Below are 17,558 nucleotides of genomic sequence, written 5' to 3'. Positions count from 1 at the left end.
ACGTGTCAGTGTTAGCTATAGTGGAGGGTGAGAAAGAGAAGCAATTTGAACAAGAGCTTGAAGAGCAGAGGAAAGAGATGGAGAGGGAGGCAATGGAGACTCAAGGAGCAACAGGTTTTTTTTTTAGATAAACCGTTGCTGGATCTTCCCTTAGAGCCTATAGGTGAACCACCTAAAAATACAAGAGAAGTGGCAGCGGATCTTGACCTGATGTTGCATAGTGCTAAAGATCAGCGTATAACTCGAGCAGCTTACAAACAGATTTTAGAGAAACAACAACACCAGAGCTCTAAGCTACCACAAGACAAACAGGGAGTCAATGGTAAAGCACAAAAATCTGAAGCCATGGGAGGAGCTAAACTGAAGACTACTAGTTTGGAACAGCAACTTCAGCAAATGCTCTTAACGCTTCAGGAAAATACAAATGACAATTAACTTTTTATCTTGGAATGTGAACGGATTGAACTCACCACAGAAAAGGAGGAAGATATTTCATTATTTGAGACAATTTAATAATGATGTTATTTGCTTATAAGAAACTCATATTAGAACATAAGATCAACAATATTTGATAAATTCTAGATTAGGAACACAGTTTATAGCTTCAAATTTGGAGAAAAAGAATGGTGTAGTGATTTATATAAATAAAAGACTTCCAACAAAAATTATAGAAGCAGATGATTGTGGAAGATATATGGCAATAGAACTTCTTACAGATAATGGTCCAATTCTGGTGATTGGAATTTATGCTCCTAATCAGCAACAAGAAAACTTTTATAAGTTATTGCATTCTAAAATATTACAATGGGACTATAGATCTATCTTACTAATGGGAGATTGGAATGGAGTAATAGATCCTAAAAAAGATAAGAAGAGTTTGGCAAAATCATGTGTTAAACTACCACAGATTTTTTTTTGATATGAAAGAAGATTTGGAATTGAAAGATATATGGAGAGTGCATAACCCAAAAGAATTGGACTTTACTTTTTTTTCAGATAGACACAGATCCTTCTCTAGGATTGATTTTATTCTACTTACGGTTGACTTACCTTTAAAAACAAAGAAAACAAAGATATTTCCGAGGACTTTATCTGACCACAGCCCGGTATGGATAGAAAGAGAAATGGGAAAGAATGAGAGAAGATCTTGGAGAGTAAATGAAAATTTGTTTAGATATGAAAAGAATGTAAATGAACTTAAAAAACAAATGAAGGAATTTTTTGAAATGAACTTGAATAAGGGTATCCCTATTGAAATTGTTTGGGATGCGAGTAAGGCGTATATGCGGGGGGTACTGATTTATATGAATTCTAAACATAAATCAAATCGACAAAGAAAAAGATTAGAACTGGAAGGGGAGATAAAGAAAAAAGAGCAGTTGCTTATAAAAAATCCAACAGATGAAAAATTACAAGGAATTATAAAACTTTTGAAAGATCAATTCCACATGCTCACAGCGGAACAAGCAGCAACTAATTTACAATTTGCGAAACACAATACATTTTGTAATGCCAATAAACCGGGCAGGTGGTTGGCTTACATACTGAGGAAATAGCAGAGTACTCGGACTATTGGTAGTATTGAGTATAGAGGGAAGGAAGTATTTCAACAAATACTAATCAAAGAAGCCTTCTTAGATTATTATACCAAACTATATGCTAAAGATGATATACAGAATGAACTTATAAATAAATATTTAGAAGAAAAGAGAGTTATAAAAATTTCTAGTGATCAAAAGGAAAGAACAAGTCTACCAATAACAGCTGAGGAGATTATTGTTGCTATTAAACAACTGAAAACAGCTAAAGCTCCAGGAACAGATGGTTTAACGGCGGTGTACTATAAAACTCTACAAGCAGAAATGATTGAACATCTTAAAGACTTATTTTGTAGCATACAACAAGGGGGGAAAATACCCCCTTCATGGAAAGCAGCTTTTGTCTTTTTGATACTGAAAGAGGAGGTAGGCTCTACAAAACCGGAAAATTTTAGACCACAATCTCTCCTGAATACGGATTATAAAATTTTTGCGAAAGTATTAACCAACAGATTAATGCGTTATTCAAGAGGTGATTCATCATGATCAAGCAGGATTTATAGAAGGCAGATATATGAAGGATAATGTGAGGCAAATTATAGACTTATTGGAATATCTTGAGAAGAATAAACAGATCTCTGCAGTGCTGGTGTTTTTGGATGCGGAGAAGGCCTTTGATCGAGTGAATTGGAACTTTCTATTAAAGACTTTAAAAAAGATGGACTTCGGGGATCAGTTTGTACAGGCGGTTTCAGCAATCTATCAAGAGCAAACAGCACAAATTATTATTAATGGAAGTTTAACTACAAATTTTAGTATAGAAAAAGGCACAAGACAAGGTTGTCCGTTATCCCCGTTGTTGTTTATTCTAACTCTAGAAGTCTTGTTGAATACAATACGGGACTCGAGCACTTTGAAGGGAATAGTGATAAGGCAAGAGGATTATAGAACAAGGGCATTTGCAGATGACCTGGTTGTTACCCTAACACAGTCGATGGAATCAATAATTCAGATGAAAGACATTATAGAAGAATATGGTATGGTATCAGGATTCAGACTGAATTAGAAAAAAACCAAGATTAAAAATATGACAGTTGATCAAAAGAAGGAACTGGAGAGGAAGGCAAGCTTTGAAATAGTATCAAAGGTGAGATATCTAGGAGTTCAAGTTGCAGATTCAAATATAAAACTGTTTCAAAATAATTATGAGGTGTGGCGAAAGGTACAAAAGGATATGGAAACCTGGAAAAAACTGCAGCTGTCTCTACTTGGAAGAATAGCAGCAGTTAAAATGAATGTTCTACCTAGATTTTTATTTTTGTTTCAAATGATTCCGGTGCTTAAAAATGATAAACACTTGATGGAATGGCAAAAAGGAGTGAATAAGTTTGTTTGGAATGAGAAAAAGCCAAGAGTTAAACTGAAAATTATGCAAGATGTTCGTGAAAGGGGTGGTCTTAAACTTCCAAACCTGCGATTGTATTATGAAGCAGCAGCGTTTACACAAGCGATTGGTTTGGAAGGACAAAGACTGGAATATTAAATATTGAGAGCTATGACCTTGAATTTGGTTGGCATGCATATTTATTCTATGAAAACAAGGTGGATAAAGTATTTAACAGCCATATATTTAGAAGCTCCTTGATGAGAGTTTGGAAGAAGCACTGACTCAAATGGGATTATAAAATACCGTTGTGGTTGGATCTTGGTCATATCATATGGAATATAAATATAAAGTCACTCGGGGGGGGGGGGGTTATATAAAGAAGTACTTTTTAATGATGGGGGCAGATGGCAATTGAAGTCATTAAACACACTGTTGGAAGAAGGGATTAACTTAACTTGGTTACAGTATAATCAACTTCAATTGAGATGGAGAGAAGATCAAAAAATTGGATTAATATTGTATGAAGAAGAATTGGTTAGGCAGATAAAAGAGAAAGGCCCAATGCATATTAAGAGGGTTTATAATGTTTTGTTAGAAAGAGATTCAGAAAATGAATATCAAACTAGGAAGTATCAGATAGCTTTTAGCTGAATGTTATGTAGAAATGCATAGTATATAGGGGCTAAAATAGCATATTGTTATGTAGAAATGTATAGTGCACAGGGGGGAGAATAGAGGGGTGGTAAAGTATGATATAATATAATGTGGATGGATTTCACCTTGGGGAAGTCATGGGAAGAGGGGAGGGTTGGGGGGGTTAGGGAGGGATGGGGGGGAAATGGGAAAAAAATTGGTTTTTGTAAAACTTTTTCAATAAAAAAAAAATACTAGACAACACAGTGGAGAGCTTCAAATTTCTAGGTTCTACCATATTGCAAGATCTAAAATGGATAGCTAACATCAAAAACGTCATCAAAAAAGCACAACAAAGAATGTTCTTTCTGCGCCAACTCAGAAAGCTCAAACTGCCCAAGGAGCTGCTGATCCAGTTCTATAGAGGAATTATTTAGTCTGTCATCTGCACCTATATAACTGTCTGGTTTGATTCTGCAACCCAACAAGACAGACACAGACTTCAGAGGATAATTAGAACTGCAAAAAAAAAAAAAAAAAAAAAACAATTGCTACCAACCTGCCTTCCATTGAGGACCTGTATACTGCATGAGTCAAAAAGAGGGCTGTGAAAATATTTACAGACCCTTCCCATCCTGGACATAAACTGTTTCAACTCCTACCCTCAAAACGACGCTATAGAGCACTGCACACCAGAACAACTAGACACCAGAACAGTTTTTTTTCCGAACGCCATCACTCTGCTAAACAAATAATTCCCTCAACACTGTTAAACTATTTACTAAGTCTGCACTACTATTAATCTTCTCATCATTTCCACCACCCATCTCCTTCCACTTATGACTGTATGACTGTAATTTTGTTGCTTGTATTCTTACGATTTTGATATTGTTTCCTGATTGCTTATTTGTACCCATGACTATCATTAAGTGTTGTACCCTATAATTCTTGACGAATGTATCTTTTCTTTTTATGTACACTGAGAGCATATGCACCAAGACAAATTCCTAGTGTGTCCAATCACACTTGGCCAATAACTATTCTATTCTGTTCTATTCTATTCTATTCTATTCTAATTAAAATAAGACAGATCAAGACAATTCAAATTATTTATATCTTGTACGCTTTGATTTCTGCTAGATGCAAGCTACAGAAAATATGTTGGGGTATTGCAGAAGGTTCACAGAATTATAAAAGAAAGCATACTAAATAAAGATTCATGGTTAACTATAAACAGGAAATTGGACTGCTTAAACAGATACTATTATATCTGAGAAGGTCTTTTTAAAAAGTTCTGTCTGTTGGAAAATTTCTCTAAAATGGCTGCTGGGATCATCTTCTGCAGGTTTCCTCAGTTTACTGAGTAACTCCAGGAGATGAAATGACAGAAGTTATGACTAGAGCACTGATGGAGAAAGAGAAGTTAACATGACCTAGCATGGATTATTAGTTGAAGTTTAAAAGTTAGTTTTGGGGAGGGGATTCACATATAGTTCCTGCCTAGTCAGTGTGCAGCCCCATGTAGAGTGCACTGCAGTAGTTCGTGAGAGAGGACACAGGATGAATGATTGAGAGAAGGGCTTCCTGATCCAGGAAAGGTTGCAGCTTGTGCACGCACACAGTTGAGCAAAGGCCCTCCTAGCTACAATTGCTCAAGGAGGATCTCCAGATTACGCACTATATCTATCTCGGGCATCCAAGATCAAAGAGAAGAACCTCAAATGAGAAAAGTTCACCACCCACAGCCATTCCATCTCAACCTGGGTTCCGTTGAAGCCTGTTCCCCATCCATACTAATACAGTCTTCAAGCACTACAAAAGAATATCCACAGCATCCCTTAGTTCATCCAAATTGGAGATGCACAATTGGGTATTGTTCACACACTGATACCTCAAACTGTAGTAATGGATGATCTCAACCAATGTGATGGCATGTAGTAAAGAGATGGATTCCCAGGAGGCAGAGGTACATTCCAGAAAAGTGACAGGTAACTAGAATCTGGATGTTACATCTGAGAGAAAGAGGGTTAAGCCCCTCCCTACTTTAGATTGTAGATGCAGACCATACATTCCTAAATTTGGAAAGTTTTTGTTTATAGGTGTGAAAACAATAAGAACTCAGTTTAAGAACTATGACACATTATCTTGTGTCATAGTTTTGGGCCTGACACCCAGCAGCCTCATGCATATGTTAAAAAGGAGTGGAGCCCTGTGACACCCCTCAAAGCAGGGCCACAGGCTGGACTTGTCCTTCCTATCAACATTAATTGGGACTGGCTTTGGAAAAATGAGGTGAACCAGCACAAAACTGTGTTGTAGGATGGGCGGATAGAGGCCTTGGCTGGTGGGCTTTGCTTTATTCTGCCTGGTGCACTAGTTACAACCCTTCCTATAGCAGGATGACATTACCAGATATAGCAATGTGCTGAATTTGTATGAATGTGTGACTGCTTTTTTCCTTGTATTCCATGTCTTGTGTATGTGTGCAACTGAAAAACACAAGATGACTTGCATATGGCCAAGTCACCCGACCAGAAAGAAGATAAATTAGGAGATCATTTTCTGGAATGTTTTCCTCTTGAGCCCCAAACCATTTTTTAACTTGATATTAACTTGACAAATACAAGAGGAAAGTTGCTATATTGCATAGTGAAATACCAATCCCTAGAATAATTTTTATTTGAAAGAATGCTTCTGAGACTCAAATGGGACACAGCAACACCCTTAGAAAATAAACATGGAGTCTGGTTACAGCTTAATGGATTGTTTGGAAGCAGTGGTGCTATTCAGCCGTTCTATCCGGTTTGGGCGAACCGATTGCGGCGGCTGTGGGAGGTTCCACCCACCTGTCATCACATCCCGCTTTTGATGCTCTGTGCATGTGCAGAAAGTCCTCCGCATGCGTGGAAATGGCGCATGTGAGAGAAGCAAGCATGCACGTGCTCCCATTCGCGGACTGAAAGTGAAGGTAAGTGAATACCACCTCGGTTTGGAAGTATATCCACTTGCCCAGAAAAATCTCATAAGTGGCAGCATGAAGTATTCTGATAAAATGCTACATTAGTACATGGTGTATCCTCCCACCCATGTGTGCAGACCATTTTTCGGCACACATCTGCAGCATATTCTCAAAATTCTAAATGTATATGTTATGTTGTGACATGTAATTATGATTATTTTGATTTTTTTAACCTAAAAGTTATCTGACAGAAGAAGCCAGCAATGCAAATATATTAGAACTTCTTTTGTTTAAAGCAACTTCTGAACCAGGAAATAAGAAAATGATGAGATAGCCACACCAGTTTCACAGAACTTGTTATTTGTCATTTGCCAAAGTTGGGACGTTGGCTGGACCTACTTTGCAACAGCTGAGACTTCAAAAGCATCAGAAAATACTCTAAAGGGGAACTAGGAAAAAACATGGGAACAAAGAAGCAACTTGTGCCCTATATACAGGTAATTCTCAACTTATGACTACAATTTTTGTTGCTAAGTGAGGCAGTTATTAAATGAATTGTACCTCATTTTATGATCTTTTGCCACAGTTGTCAATCACTGCAGTTGTTAAGTGGATCACACAGTTGTAAGCAAATCTGGCTTTCCCCACTGACTTGGCTTGTCAGAAGCTGACTGGGAAGATTATAAAAGATGATCACATAGTCCCAGGGCAGTGCAATTGTCAGGAATACATGGCAGTTGTCGAGTCCCCAAATTTTGATCATGTGAACATGGAAATGCTGCAATGGTTGTAAGTAGGGAAAATAGTCACGAGACACTTATTTCAGGACTGTTGTAACTTTGAATGGTCACTAAACAAATGATTATTAGTACCTATAAGCAACCTTTTATTCTGGATTAATGGAGTAAGAGTGGACTATTTGCTACTTTACCATATTTTGTCATAACTCAGATACAGGTATTCTCTTTACAATTATTTGTTCAGTGACCATTCAAAATGCTGAAAAAAACAGACCTACGACTGGTCCTGAAAGTTACAATTGTTTTAGTGGTTCCATGGTCATGTGATAAAAGTTTGGATGTTTGGAAGCCATCTGCACTTAATGAACACAGAAGGGCTTCACTTACCTCCATCCCCATCAATACCCTTTTCGCTTCCTGTACTCTGTGGTCCCTGCTGTCCTAACTGACCTTCACTGCCTTCTTATTCTAACTGGTGATGAAGCCTGGATGTTTGTGATGCAGTTATTGCACACTGGGTCTTTCAGAGGCCATATGCCTGAATTGGATTCAACATACAAAGCCTCATGAGAAAGTCACATACAATTACAACAAGGCTGTGCATTATTTGGAGAAGGTGTTGGGGCTTCCCAAGCCTTTGATGCTTCCTGTTGGGCAGCAGCTTTGCACCACCTTAGCTGAACTAGCAAGCCAGCTGGGACCGTTGCGGCTTAAAGGGTCACCTGCTGCTTTGCACTGCAACTCAGGGGCCCCTTGCAGCACCAGTGCACGGCACACCAAAAAGATCCTGAGCTTTTTGTAGAAGAGTAAAAGAGTAGAATGGTATTATTAAATTATAAATATATCCATTCATCTGTTTGTTATGATCTTAATAACCTTAAGATCTTAGTAACTACATTGACCATCTTTTCTATTAATCACAATTTTGCATCTATGAAGTGCTTTATTATACCAAAGGAAGGCAGGAAAAATTATTTTGAAGCAAACCTTTCTTAAATTGTTTTATTATGTCAGATTCAACATAATTACTGGCTCCAAATTGTATAAATTACAGTTAGAGTACAGTACTGTACTGTACAAATTACCTTGTTGATGGCAGTCATTTTTCCCATTTTTAAGCAATTGCAATTTTAGTGCCCAGTTTCAAATTTATAATCATTTCCCAATCTTTTTGTAGCAACAAAATGAACAGTGAAATGAAAAGTGTGCAGGTGATAATGATCTTCTTTCACTATTATTTTTCCTCAAATTGTATTATTTTGATAATAAAGATAAACCAAACAATGTATTTACATAATTGAACCTTAAGATGTACATATTTATAACTTAATTTTTGAAATTAAAAAAAACAATTTAAAAATAAATGCATAAGAGTTCTATGGAGATACATTCAATGCTCAATGAACAAACTTCTGCTTTCTTTCATTCTATCAGAGCATCCTAAAACCACCCTGAAAGGTGTCCCAAGCTATAAATTGCATGATGGAAATATTCATAAGACTCCTGTTCTTTTAATAGACGTCATTCTGTCAGGGAACAAGCACTGTGGTATATAACCTTCAGAGTTCAAAGTAATACTCTCCTAGCTCCATGTCCAGTCCCACTTTCCAGCACTTCCTGTTCTTATTCCCATATAAGACCTGTAAGGATCTGACATTGGACAGAAATCTCACCATGCCATGGATTCATGCAACAACTTTCAACTTGCATAGGTTACAAGTATGTACTAGCTGCTCTATTCTGCCATAATTTATTATATGTATCAACAAATCTTATGTTGACAACTATATCCCTCCCTTCTTTTAAAAACGGAATGCATTAAAACTGTGTATTAAATATGAGCCTAAAGATTCAAAAAGGTATATATGCTGTTATGCATCTGTGACAAAAATAGTACATTATATTCTTCAAATTTTAAAATAAAAAAACACATTAAAGGTGAAGAAACAAAAAGGATTTAAAAAAAAATAGACTACTTTAATTAAACAGTCTACTCACATAAACAGAACTCAACATGAATATAGTCATATCATGATAATTTATTCATTCCAGAGAGAATTTACTACAGAGAAATTCATACTTGCAAATACAATTTTCTTTTTTCAATCTTGTGAAAGCTCTATAAATTATATCTGCTACATGAATTTTATTAGAGGAGAATTCTGTCACTTCAGAAACACACTTGTCAGACTGAAAAGAAATTGATAGCAAAAGACTTCATTTCTCAGTGGGCTTTAAACTACTTGAAGAAAGTAGGCAGGCGAGTGCTCAACTTACTGGCATTCATGTGCACAAATGCACATGAAACTAATTTGCACTATTTTTCTAGCAAAGTTACCACAACGTTCTAGAGTGCTTTCTTAGTTCAAGGTGCAGAATCAAAGTAGCTAATTTTCCAACATGGATCATTTGTGGACCAGCAGTGTTCTTTCTTCTCATTAAGGCCTACTGTTGAATTCTGCACTTTAATTCATCCATGTCTCTCCTCAGCTGATACTACCATCAAGGAAAGTATGTATTTGGCATTTTACAATGAAAAACAATGACTACATGGAAAATGCACACATATGGGAAAAACTATAACTCAATTTTGTAGACTGGGAAACAAAGATTAGAGATCTTATATAATTAAAAGAAATACAGTGGAAAAATCGCAATCACTGGCATTGCAACAATTTCAACACAAGTGAACTTCAATGTGAAAAAAACTGAGGAAAGGCAGAATTTAGATTTCATAAAAATTCCTTATGATATAGATTAGTCCTATAGGATATGTGCGTCACCTAACACTGGGATGAATCATTAATCATCTACTTCATTCAGAACCATTCAGAATTTTAATAGACTGTTGAATTCAAAGCATTAATAAAGATAAGGGGAGGGAAAAATACACCTCAAATTAGAAAATGAAAACCAAGAAAGATCCTGCATTTTGCAGTAGCTGCAAACATCAATTAAGATTGCATATGAGACTGTCAGTTCTTTTAGTATTCTGTGCTAGCTGAACATTTTCTTTTATAGCTGACAATATGAGCTTCTACTTCAGCTAAATACATTAAAGTCATAGATGATTGATTTTTTTTATTAAGCAAACTATGACTTAAAACTGACTATGATACAGCTTTACAATTCTCAATTACAGCAGCAGTAAACCACCTTATGGGTTTTGTTATGGCTTGTTAAAGATACGTTTTCCTATCTTACAGATGCTCAATTTTAAAATGTAAATGGTACAGGATATTGATAAACCAATTAGCACTGATGCAAAGCAAATTCCTCTTTTATCTCAATTACAACATGACAACTTAATAGGTCAAGATAGTCTAACATCTGAGACAAGGGCAATTCAATAAAACAACTGCATCTTGATATGGTAATTAAGAAGAAATGTGAATCCATTATCCTGTCTTTTGGGTGCATGTCTGTTTCCATGTATTTATAACATTCATGTATCTTTTTAAAAAAATAAAATAAAGCCAAATCAGATATTTATTCTTTAGTATCAGCCTTCAGAGTGGTAGTAATGTGTTTAGTTTCTAGCAAGTGGCTGAAAGGATGCACTTAAAGGATGTACTAAAATCATGCTGTGAAAATTCAGAGACGCACTCTGCAAGGTCTTTAAAACTTCAGCTAAAATCCTACCAGTGACTTTAAAAGTTTTTCTTATAGCAACGTTTCGACAGGCTCACAACCCTGTCCCTTCTAATTGAAACAAGAGCCTGAGGATGACAGGGTTGTGAGCCTGTCGAAATGTTGCTATAAGAAAAACTTTTAAAGTCACTGGTAGGATTTTAGCTGAGGTTTTAAAGACCTTGTAGAGTGCTCTGTAAGGATTTTTAGAAGATTTTAAGATGGGATTTTAACCAGAATTTTAAATATTTTAACGAACTTATTTACAATGATGCGGGAAAACACCCGAGATTTTCATTTTTTTTTTGTGTGTGTATATATATATATATATATATATATATATATATATTCATTCTGAGGTTTTCGCGGGTGTTTGTATGTAGGTCTTTGGTTATTCGGGTTTTCTCCCACATAAAATTGGAAGTGTCTTGGCGACGTTTCGACAAAGTCTCATTCGTCATCTTCAGACTGGTGTTTTCGGCTTCGTGCTTCTAGGAGCAATGTGTGATCGCAGCTGTTTCTTCCTTTTAACTGCCAGTGGGGGTGTAAACTGATTGGGTGGGAGCTTGGCTGTGTTCTGATTGGGTGGAGGTGTGTTCTGATTGGTTGGGGGCTTGGCTGTGATCTGATTGGATGGGGGTGTGTTCTGTTTGGGTGGGGGCTTGGTTGTGCTCAGGTTAGTCTGAGTTACAGGGGGATTTGAGCTGGTGAGCTGCGTTGCTGTTGTTTGGCTTTGCGTTCGTGGTCGTGCCACATCTTCATGGTAGGTATCAGTTTGCTTCATGTATGGATTGGAGGGATTTAAAGTGGCTAATGATGCAGCTGTGGTCTGGCTTCTGGTTTCTGGTCGTGCCTCATCATCTGTGTGGGTTTGAGTTTGCTTTTTGCGTGGATGTGTGGTGATGACATCCTGTGTGGTTTTCATGTGTGTGGGTCTGGTGTCATTCTTTGTGTTAGGGACTCGTTTGTCAATAAGGGCGGGTTTCCAAATGGCTGGTAGGCGATAGGTGTCATCTCGTTTATTCATGCTGTGTGGGCGTTTTTCTATCTCGATGGCTTCTCTGATTATTCTGTTGTTAAAGTGTTCAGTTTTGGCGATAGTTCTTGTCTTTTTAAAGTCAATTTCATGTCCTGTGGCTTTAAGGTGTTGGACCAGGGAAGAAGTTGGTTCCTCTTTTCTGACTGAGTTCTTGTGTTCTTCAATGTGTGCACTTATTCTTCTGTTGGTTTGTCCGATGTATGTGGTGGGGCAGGCGGTGCATGGGACATCATATACTCCTTGATTTTCTAACTCAAGTTTGTCTTTGGGGTTTCTTAGGCTAGTGGATATTTTCCGGTTTGTGCAGAATGCTGTCTTGATGTTATGTTTGTGGAGGATCTTGCTGATTCTGTCTGTGGTGCCTTTTATGTATGGGAGGAGGGCTTTGTCGTTTTCTTGTTCTCTGTCTTGGATTTTAGTGGGGGTTTCTTTTTGGATTAGGTTGGTAATCTTATTTCTTTGGAATTTGTTGGATGTTAGTACGTTAGTGAGAGTGTGTAGTTCAGTTTTTAGGTATTGTTCGTCAGCTAAGCGTTTTGTTCTGGAGATGAGTGTCTTGGTTTCGGAGTTGATCTGTGCTGGGTGCTGGTGTGAGAGTGCTTGCAGATAGCGGTTTGTGTGTGTTTTCTTCTGGTAGATGGTGTGTCCTAGGGAGCCATTGGATTTCTTGTAGACTAAGACATCCAGGAAGGGAAGTTGCTTGTTAGTTTCTATTTCCATGGTGAACTGTATTTTGGGGTGTAGGCTGTTGAGGTATGTAAGGAAGTTGTCCAGTTTTTCTTTCCTGTGTGGCCAGATTATGAAGGTGTCGTCTATGTATCTGAGCCAGAGTTTGGGTTTGTGATCAGATTTTTCTAGAGCTTGGGTTTCAAAGTGTTCCATGTAGAGGTTTGCAATGACAGGTGAGAGGGGTGATCCCATGGGTGCTCCTTCTATTTGTTTGTATTTTTGTTTGTTATAGATGAAGTATGTGTTGGATAGGCAGTGGTTGGTCAGATCTAGGATGTGCTTGGGGTGTTATATTTGTTTTGGATAGCTATCAAGGCTTCTTTGATTGGCACTTGGGTGAAAAGGGATATGACATTGAAGCTCACGAATAGGTCGCTGGGCTGTAAGTTTTGTTTCTTTATGATCTCTATGAACTGGAATGAGTTTTTTACATGTGAGGTGATGGATTCTGCATAGGGCTGTAGTTGTTTGGTGAAAAATTTGGCTAGGTTTTGTAGAGGTGAGCCTATGGAGCTGACTATGGGTCTAAGTGGGGTTCCTTCTTTGTGTATCTTGGGGAAACCATAGAGTTTAGGGCATCTGGATGATTTCTCTCTGGGAATGATTCTTTGCTGGATCTCTTCGCTGATGGGGGAGGCTTTTATTTTGGATCTAGTGGTTTTTTCCAGGTAGGTGGTGGGATCTGTGTTTAGGGGTTTGTATGTGGAATCTTGGACTAGGTTGGTTAATTTGGTTTGGTAGTCAGATGTGTTCATAACCACGGTGGCGTTGCCCTTGTCTGCTGGTAGGATTATTATGCTGGTGTCTTCTTTCAGGTTAAGTAGTGCTGTCTGTTCCTCTTTGGGTAAGTTGCTTTTGGGTGGCTTGCTGGTGCAGAGGATGTTGGTGATTTTGAGTCTGATTCTGTTAGCGTCGTCGGGGTTGATTTTGGTCAGACTGGTTTCAACTCCGCATATAATAGTTTCAGTGGGGATGTGTTTGGGAGTGATTGCAAAGTTGAATCCTTTGGAAAGGACATTGGTTTTGGCTTTGGTGAGGATACTATCTGAGATGTTATGCACTGTGTGTTTCATGTGTGGCTGTGAGGGGGGAGGGGTTTGTTTCTGGCGTTCTTGTAGTCTTCAGAGTTTTTGGTGTGTGTGTCTGTCTTGAGGGTGGTCTGTGTTTCGGCTCTCCAGACAGCAAGTTTGGATTTGTCCCAAAGTGCGGGGTGGATCTTATTGCTGAGTTTGAGGTGAAGTGTTAGGAGATGTTTGTTGATTCATCTAGGAGGAATCTTTTTGCGTGAAGTTCATTTCTGATTAGGGCCAATTCTGTTCTTTTCAGGATGCGTTTGGTGGGTGCAGAGTTAGAGTGGAATTTCAATTGGAAGCATGTGGGGATTAAATTTTGATCTCAGCAGTTGCATAGGAATGCGAGGTCACATAAAATGGAAGCTCTTTGGACTTTGAGTTTTTCATAGGTCCTGGTCAGGGGGTGAATTTCCTCCCCGTAGAGGTACGATATTTGTTTTCTGAGGTTTTCGTGGGTGTTTGTATGTAGGTCTTTGGTTATTCAGGTTTTCTCCCGCGTAAAATTGGAAGTGTCCTGGCGATGTTTCGACGAAGTCTCATTCGTCATCTTCAGGCTGGTGTTTTCGGCTTCGTGCTTCTAGGAGCAATGTGTGATCGCAGCTGTTTCTTCCTTTTAACTGCCAGTGGGGATGTAAACTGATTGGGTGGGAGTTTGGCTGTGTTCTGATTGGGTGGAGGTGTGTTCTGATTGGTTGGGGGCTTGGCTGTGCTCTGATTGGATGGGGATGTGTTCTGTTTGGGTGGGGGCTTTGTTGTGCTCGGGTTAGCAGGGGGATTTGAGCTGGTTGGTAAGATTACCAACCTAATCCAAAAAGAAACCCCCACTAAAATCCAAGACAGAGAACAAGAAAACGACAAAGCCCTCCTCCCATACATAAAAGGCACCACAGACAGAATCAGCAAGATCCTCCACAAACACAACATTAAGACATTCTGCACAAACCGAAAAATATCCACCATCCTAAGAAATCCCAAAGACAAAATTGAGTTAGAAAATCAAGGAGTATATGATGTCCCATGCACCGCCTGCCTCACCACATACATCGGACAAACCAACAGAAGAATAAATGCACGCATTGAAGAACACAAGAACTCAGTCAGAAAAGAGGAACCAACTTCTTCCCTGGTCCAACACCTTAAAGCCACAGGACATGAAATTGACTTTAAAAAGACAAGAACTATCGCCAAAACTGAACACTTTAACAACAGAATAATCAGAGAAGCCATCGAGATAGAAAAACGCCCACACACCATGAATAACCGAGATACCTCCCGCCTACCAGCCATTTGGAAACCTGCCCTTATTGACAAATGAGTCCCTAACACAAAGAATGACACCAGACCCACACTCACGAAAACCACACAGGATGTCACTACCACACATCCACGCAAAAAGCAAACTTAAACCCACACAGATGATGAGGCATGACCAGAAACCAGAAGCCAGACCACAGCTGCATCATTAGCCACTTTAAATCCCTCCAATCCATACATGAAGCAAACTGACACCCACCATAAAGATGTGGCACGACCACGAACGCGAAGCCAAACAGCAACGCAGCTCACCAGCTCAAATCCCCCTGCAACCAGACTAACCCGAGCACAACCAACCCCCACCCAAACAGAACACACCCCCATCCAATCAGAGCACAGCCAAGCCCCCATCCAATCAGAGCACAGCCAAGCCCCCAACCAATCAGAACACACCTCCACCCAATCAGAACACAGCCAAGCTCCCACCCGATCAGTTCACACCCCCACTGGCAGTTAAAAGGAAGAAACAGCTGCAATCACACATTGCTCCTAGAAGCATGAAGCCGAAAACACCAGCCTGAAGATGATGAATGAGACTTCATCGAAACGTCGCCAAGACACTTCCAATTTTACGTGGGAGGAAACCCGAATAACCAAAGACCTACATATATATAAAAATATAAATTAAATACCAATGTTATATTTCACTGATAAAGAAATAAAGGAAGACTAGTATAGATCTATTTCAAGCTATTTAGCTCTCATCAGCTAGCCATACCCTTACTTGGATTTGAACTTGGGTTGCCTGCATGTTAGGCAGTTGTATTAACCTCTGAGACACAAGTTCTCCTCCCTTCATCAGTTTAAGCCAGGGGAGAGATTAAGTGTTTTTCTATTGAGACACCTGGTCTACCCTAACATGCAGGCAACCCAAGTTCAAATCCAAGTAAGGGTATGGCTAGCTGATGAGAGCTAAATAGCTTAAAATAGTCTCCCTTTATTTCTTTATCAGTGAAATATAAATATTGCAAATATAACCAGCCTTTTAACAACAATATAACTTTTTAATTAAAAATACCCTGAAGTTGTTTTTAAGAATAAGAACTGATTATAGCACTTTTCTTTTGGTACAGTCTGTTAAGACTATGGTTCAGACTCTACATGGCCTGTGATCTTGCATTCAAAAGATTGATTCCTGATGGATTATAATACAGCATGAACAGCATGGGACCTAAACAGAGCTACATGTTTCATCTGATAATAAAAAAAAAGGGGTTACACGTATTCTCTTGAACTGAAAATGCACTTTTATTTTGTAGCCCTGAAAAGAATATCCCTGTACATTAAAATTTCTAAGTTAACAATGGTTTTAAAAAACATGAAATACTGAACTTGTACTATGTTTGCTACTCTAAATTTTTGAACCATTATTCCATCACTATGAAAAGGCCAGTCACTTAAATATTATCAAGATATGTAATCAAAATGTAATCAAAATGTAAAATTCAACACACCTGATTCCAAGATTCATGGTCTCAGCGGTTCCAATCATACTGATGGCTAACAGCATATTATTGCAGATTTTTGCAGCCTGAAAATAAATGCAATAACCTATAAATTTCTCTATTTTACAAATAACAACCCATCAGGAACCTAATTTTATTAGAAACTAGTCAACCTATACCCCACTGCATCATCGTTTTAGGAATATCTTCTTACCTAAACAGAGAAACAGAAGGACCAAGGGTGGGCAAAAAAGTAGTGGAAGAAGTGACTTCCAATATTCTACTGACTTCCCCATTCAACTTCTTTATTGAAAGCTGGCAGGGAGCATTGGAAACCAACCAATCTTCCTTCCTTCCTTCCCTTCTCTTTCCTTCCCCTACCCTCCTCTCCTTCCTATAATTTAAGAATTTCATGTTGAATTCCATCATTATAGACTACACTCATTCTCAATTCTATGCTGTTTTAAAAATCGAAATTAATCTGAATAAATTTGGGCTGTTGGTTGAGGACTGGCATTTAATGCCCAATATAAAGAAGGATTTGCCCTTGCATAGTCATAGAAGGATTCTATTAATTCCTTCTGGAAGGGCTTCTTAGCCTCAAAGGATGTCACTTGGAAGATGTAGTTTTATTGTCTGATATTTTTCTTGAACTAGTTTGTAACAGGTAAATTGAGAAGTTCATTAGGTAACAGTTGCAAAATGTCTGTACTGACCTTCAGTACAATCTATACTGACAAAAATTGGCAATTTTGTCCAGGGACAGATGTCATGAAAGTGAGGACAGATTTTGGCCATGGCACCAATATTAACAGAAAGTCATGCATTTTGCTGTGTTCATTGTGGATATTGTGGAATCCACAATGTGGTAGCATTAAAGAACTTTTGCAAATTACTTTGTCACATATTCTTGAGCTGATCTTTCCTTTCCTTCTCCAACTTTTCTTGTCCCCTCATTCTGTATCCTCCTTTTGTGATTTTAGAGATGTACAGCACTATCATACCACATTTCTTCATTTCTTGTCTCCGTTGCCACATCCTTTGATGATACGTTTGGTGTCTTTCTTGACC

The 17,558-nt window shown here is 38.3% G+C and overlaps 1 protein-coding gene across 1 annotated transcript in view; it reads right to left on the bottom strand.

Moving 5' to 3' along the window:
- Window positions 1-17,558, bottom strand: part of HIBADH (3-hydroxyisobutyrate dehydrogenase) — a 134,830-nt gene that overhangs the window by 20,279 nt on the left and 96,993 nt on the right. Inside the window, exon 6 of the mRNA XM_034402221.3 lies at window positions 16,497-16,573. Within this exon, the coding sequence (XP_034258112.2) occupies window positions 16,497-16,573 (77 nt within the window). The remainder of the gene's footprint in view (window positions 1-16,496; window positions 16,574-17,558) is intronic.

This window comes from Pantherophis guttatus, chromosome 4 (assembly GCF_059756535.1).
Source record: "Pantherophis guttatus breed Tessera chromosome 4, ASM5975653v1, whole genome shotgun sequence".
NCBI classification, from domain to species: domain Eukaryota; kingdom Metazoa; phylum Chordata; class Lepidosauria; order Squamata; family Colubridae; genus Pantherophis; species Pantherophis guttatus.
This window is presented reverse-complemented; position numbering and strand designations above follow the sequence as displayed.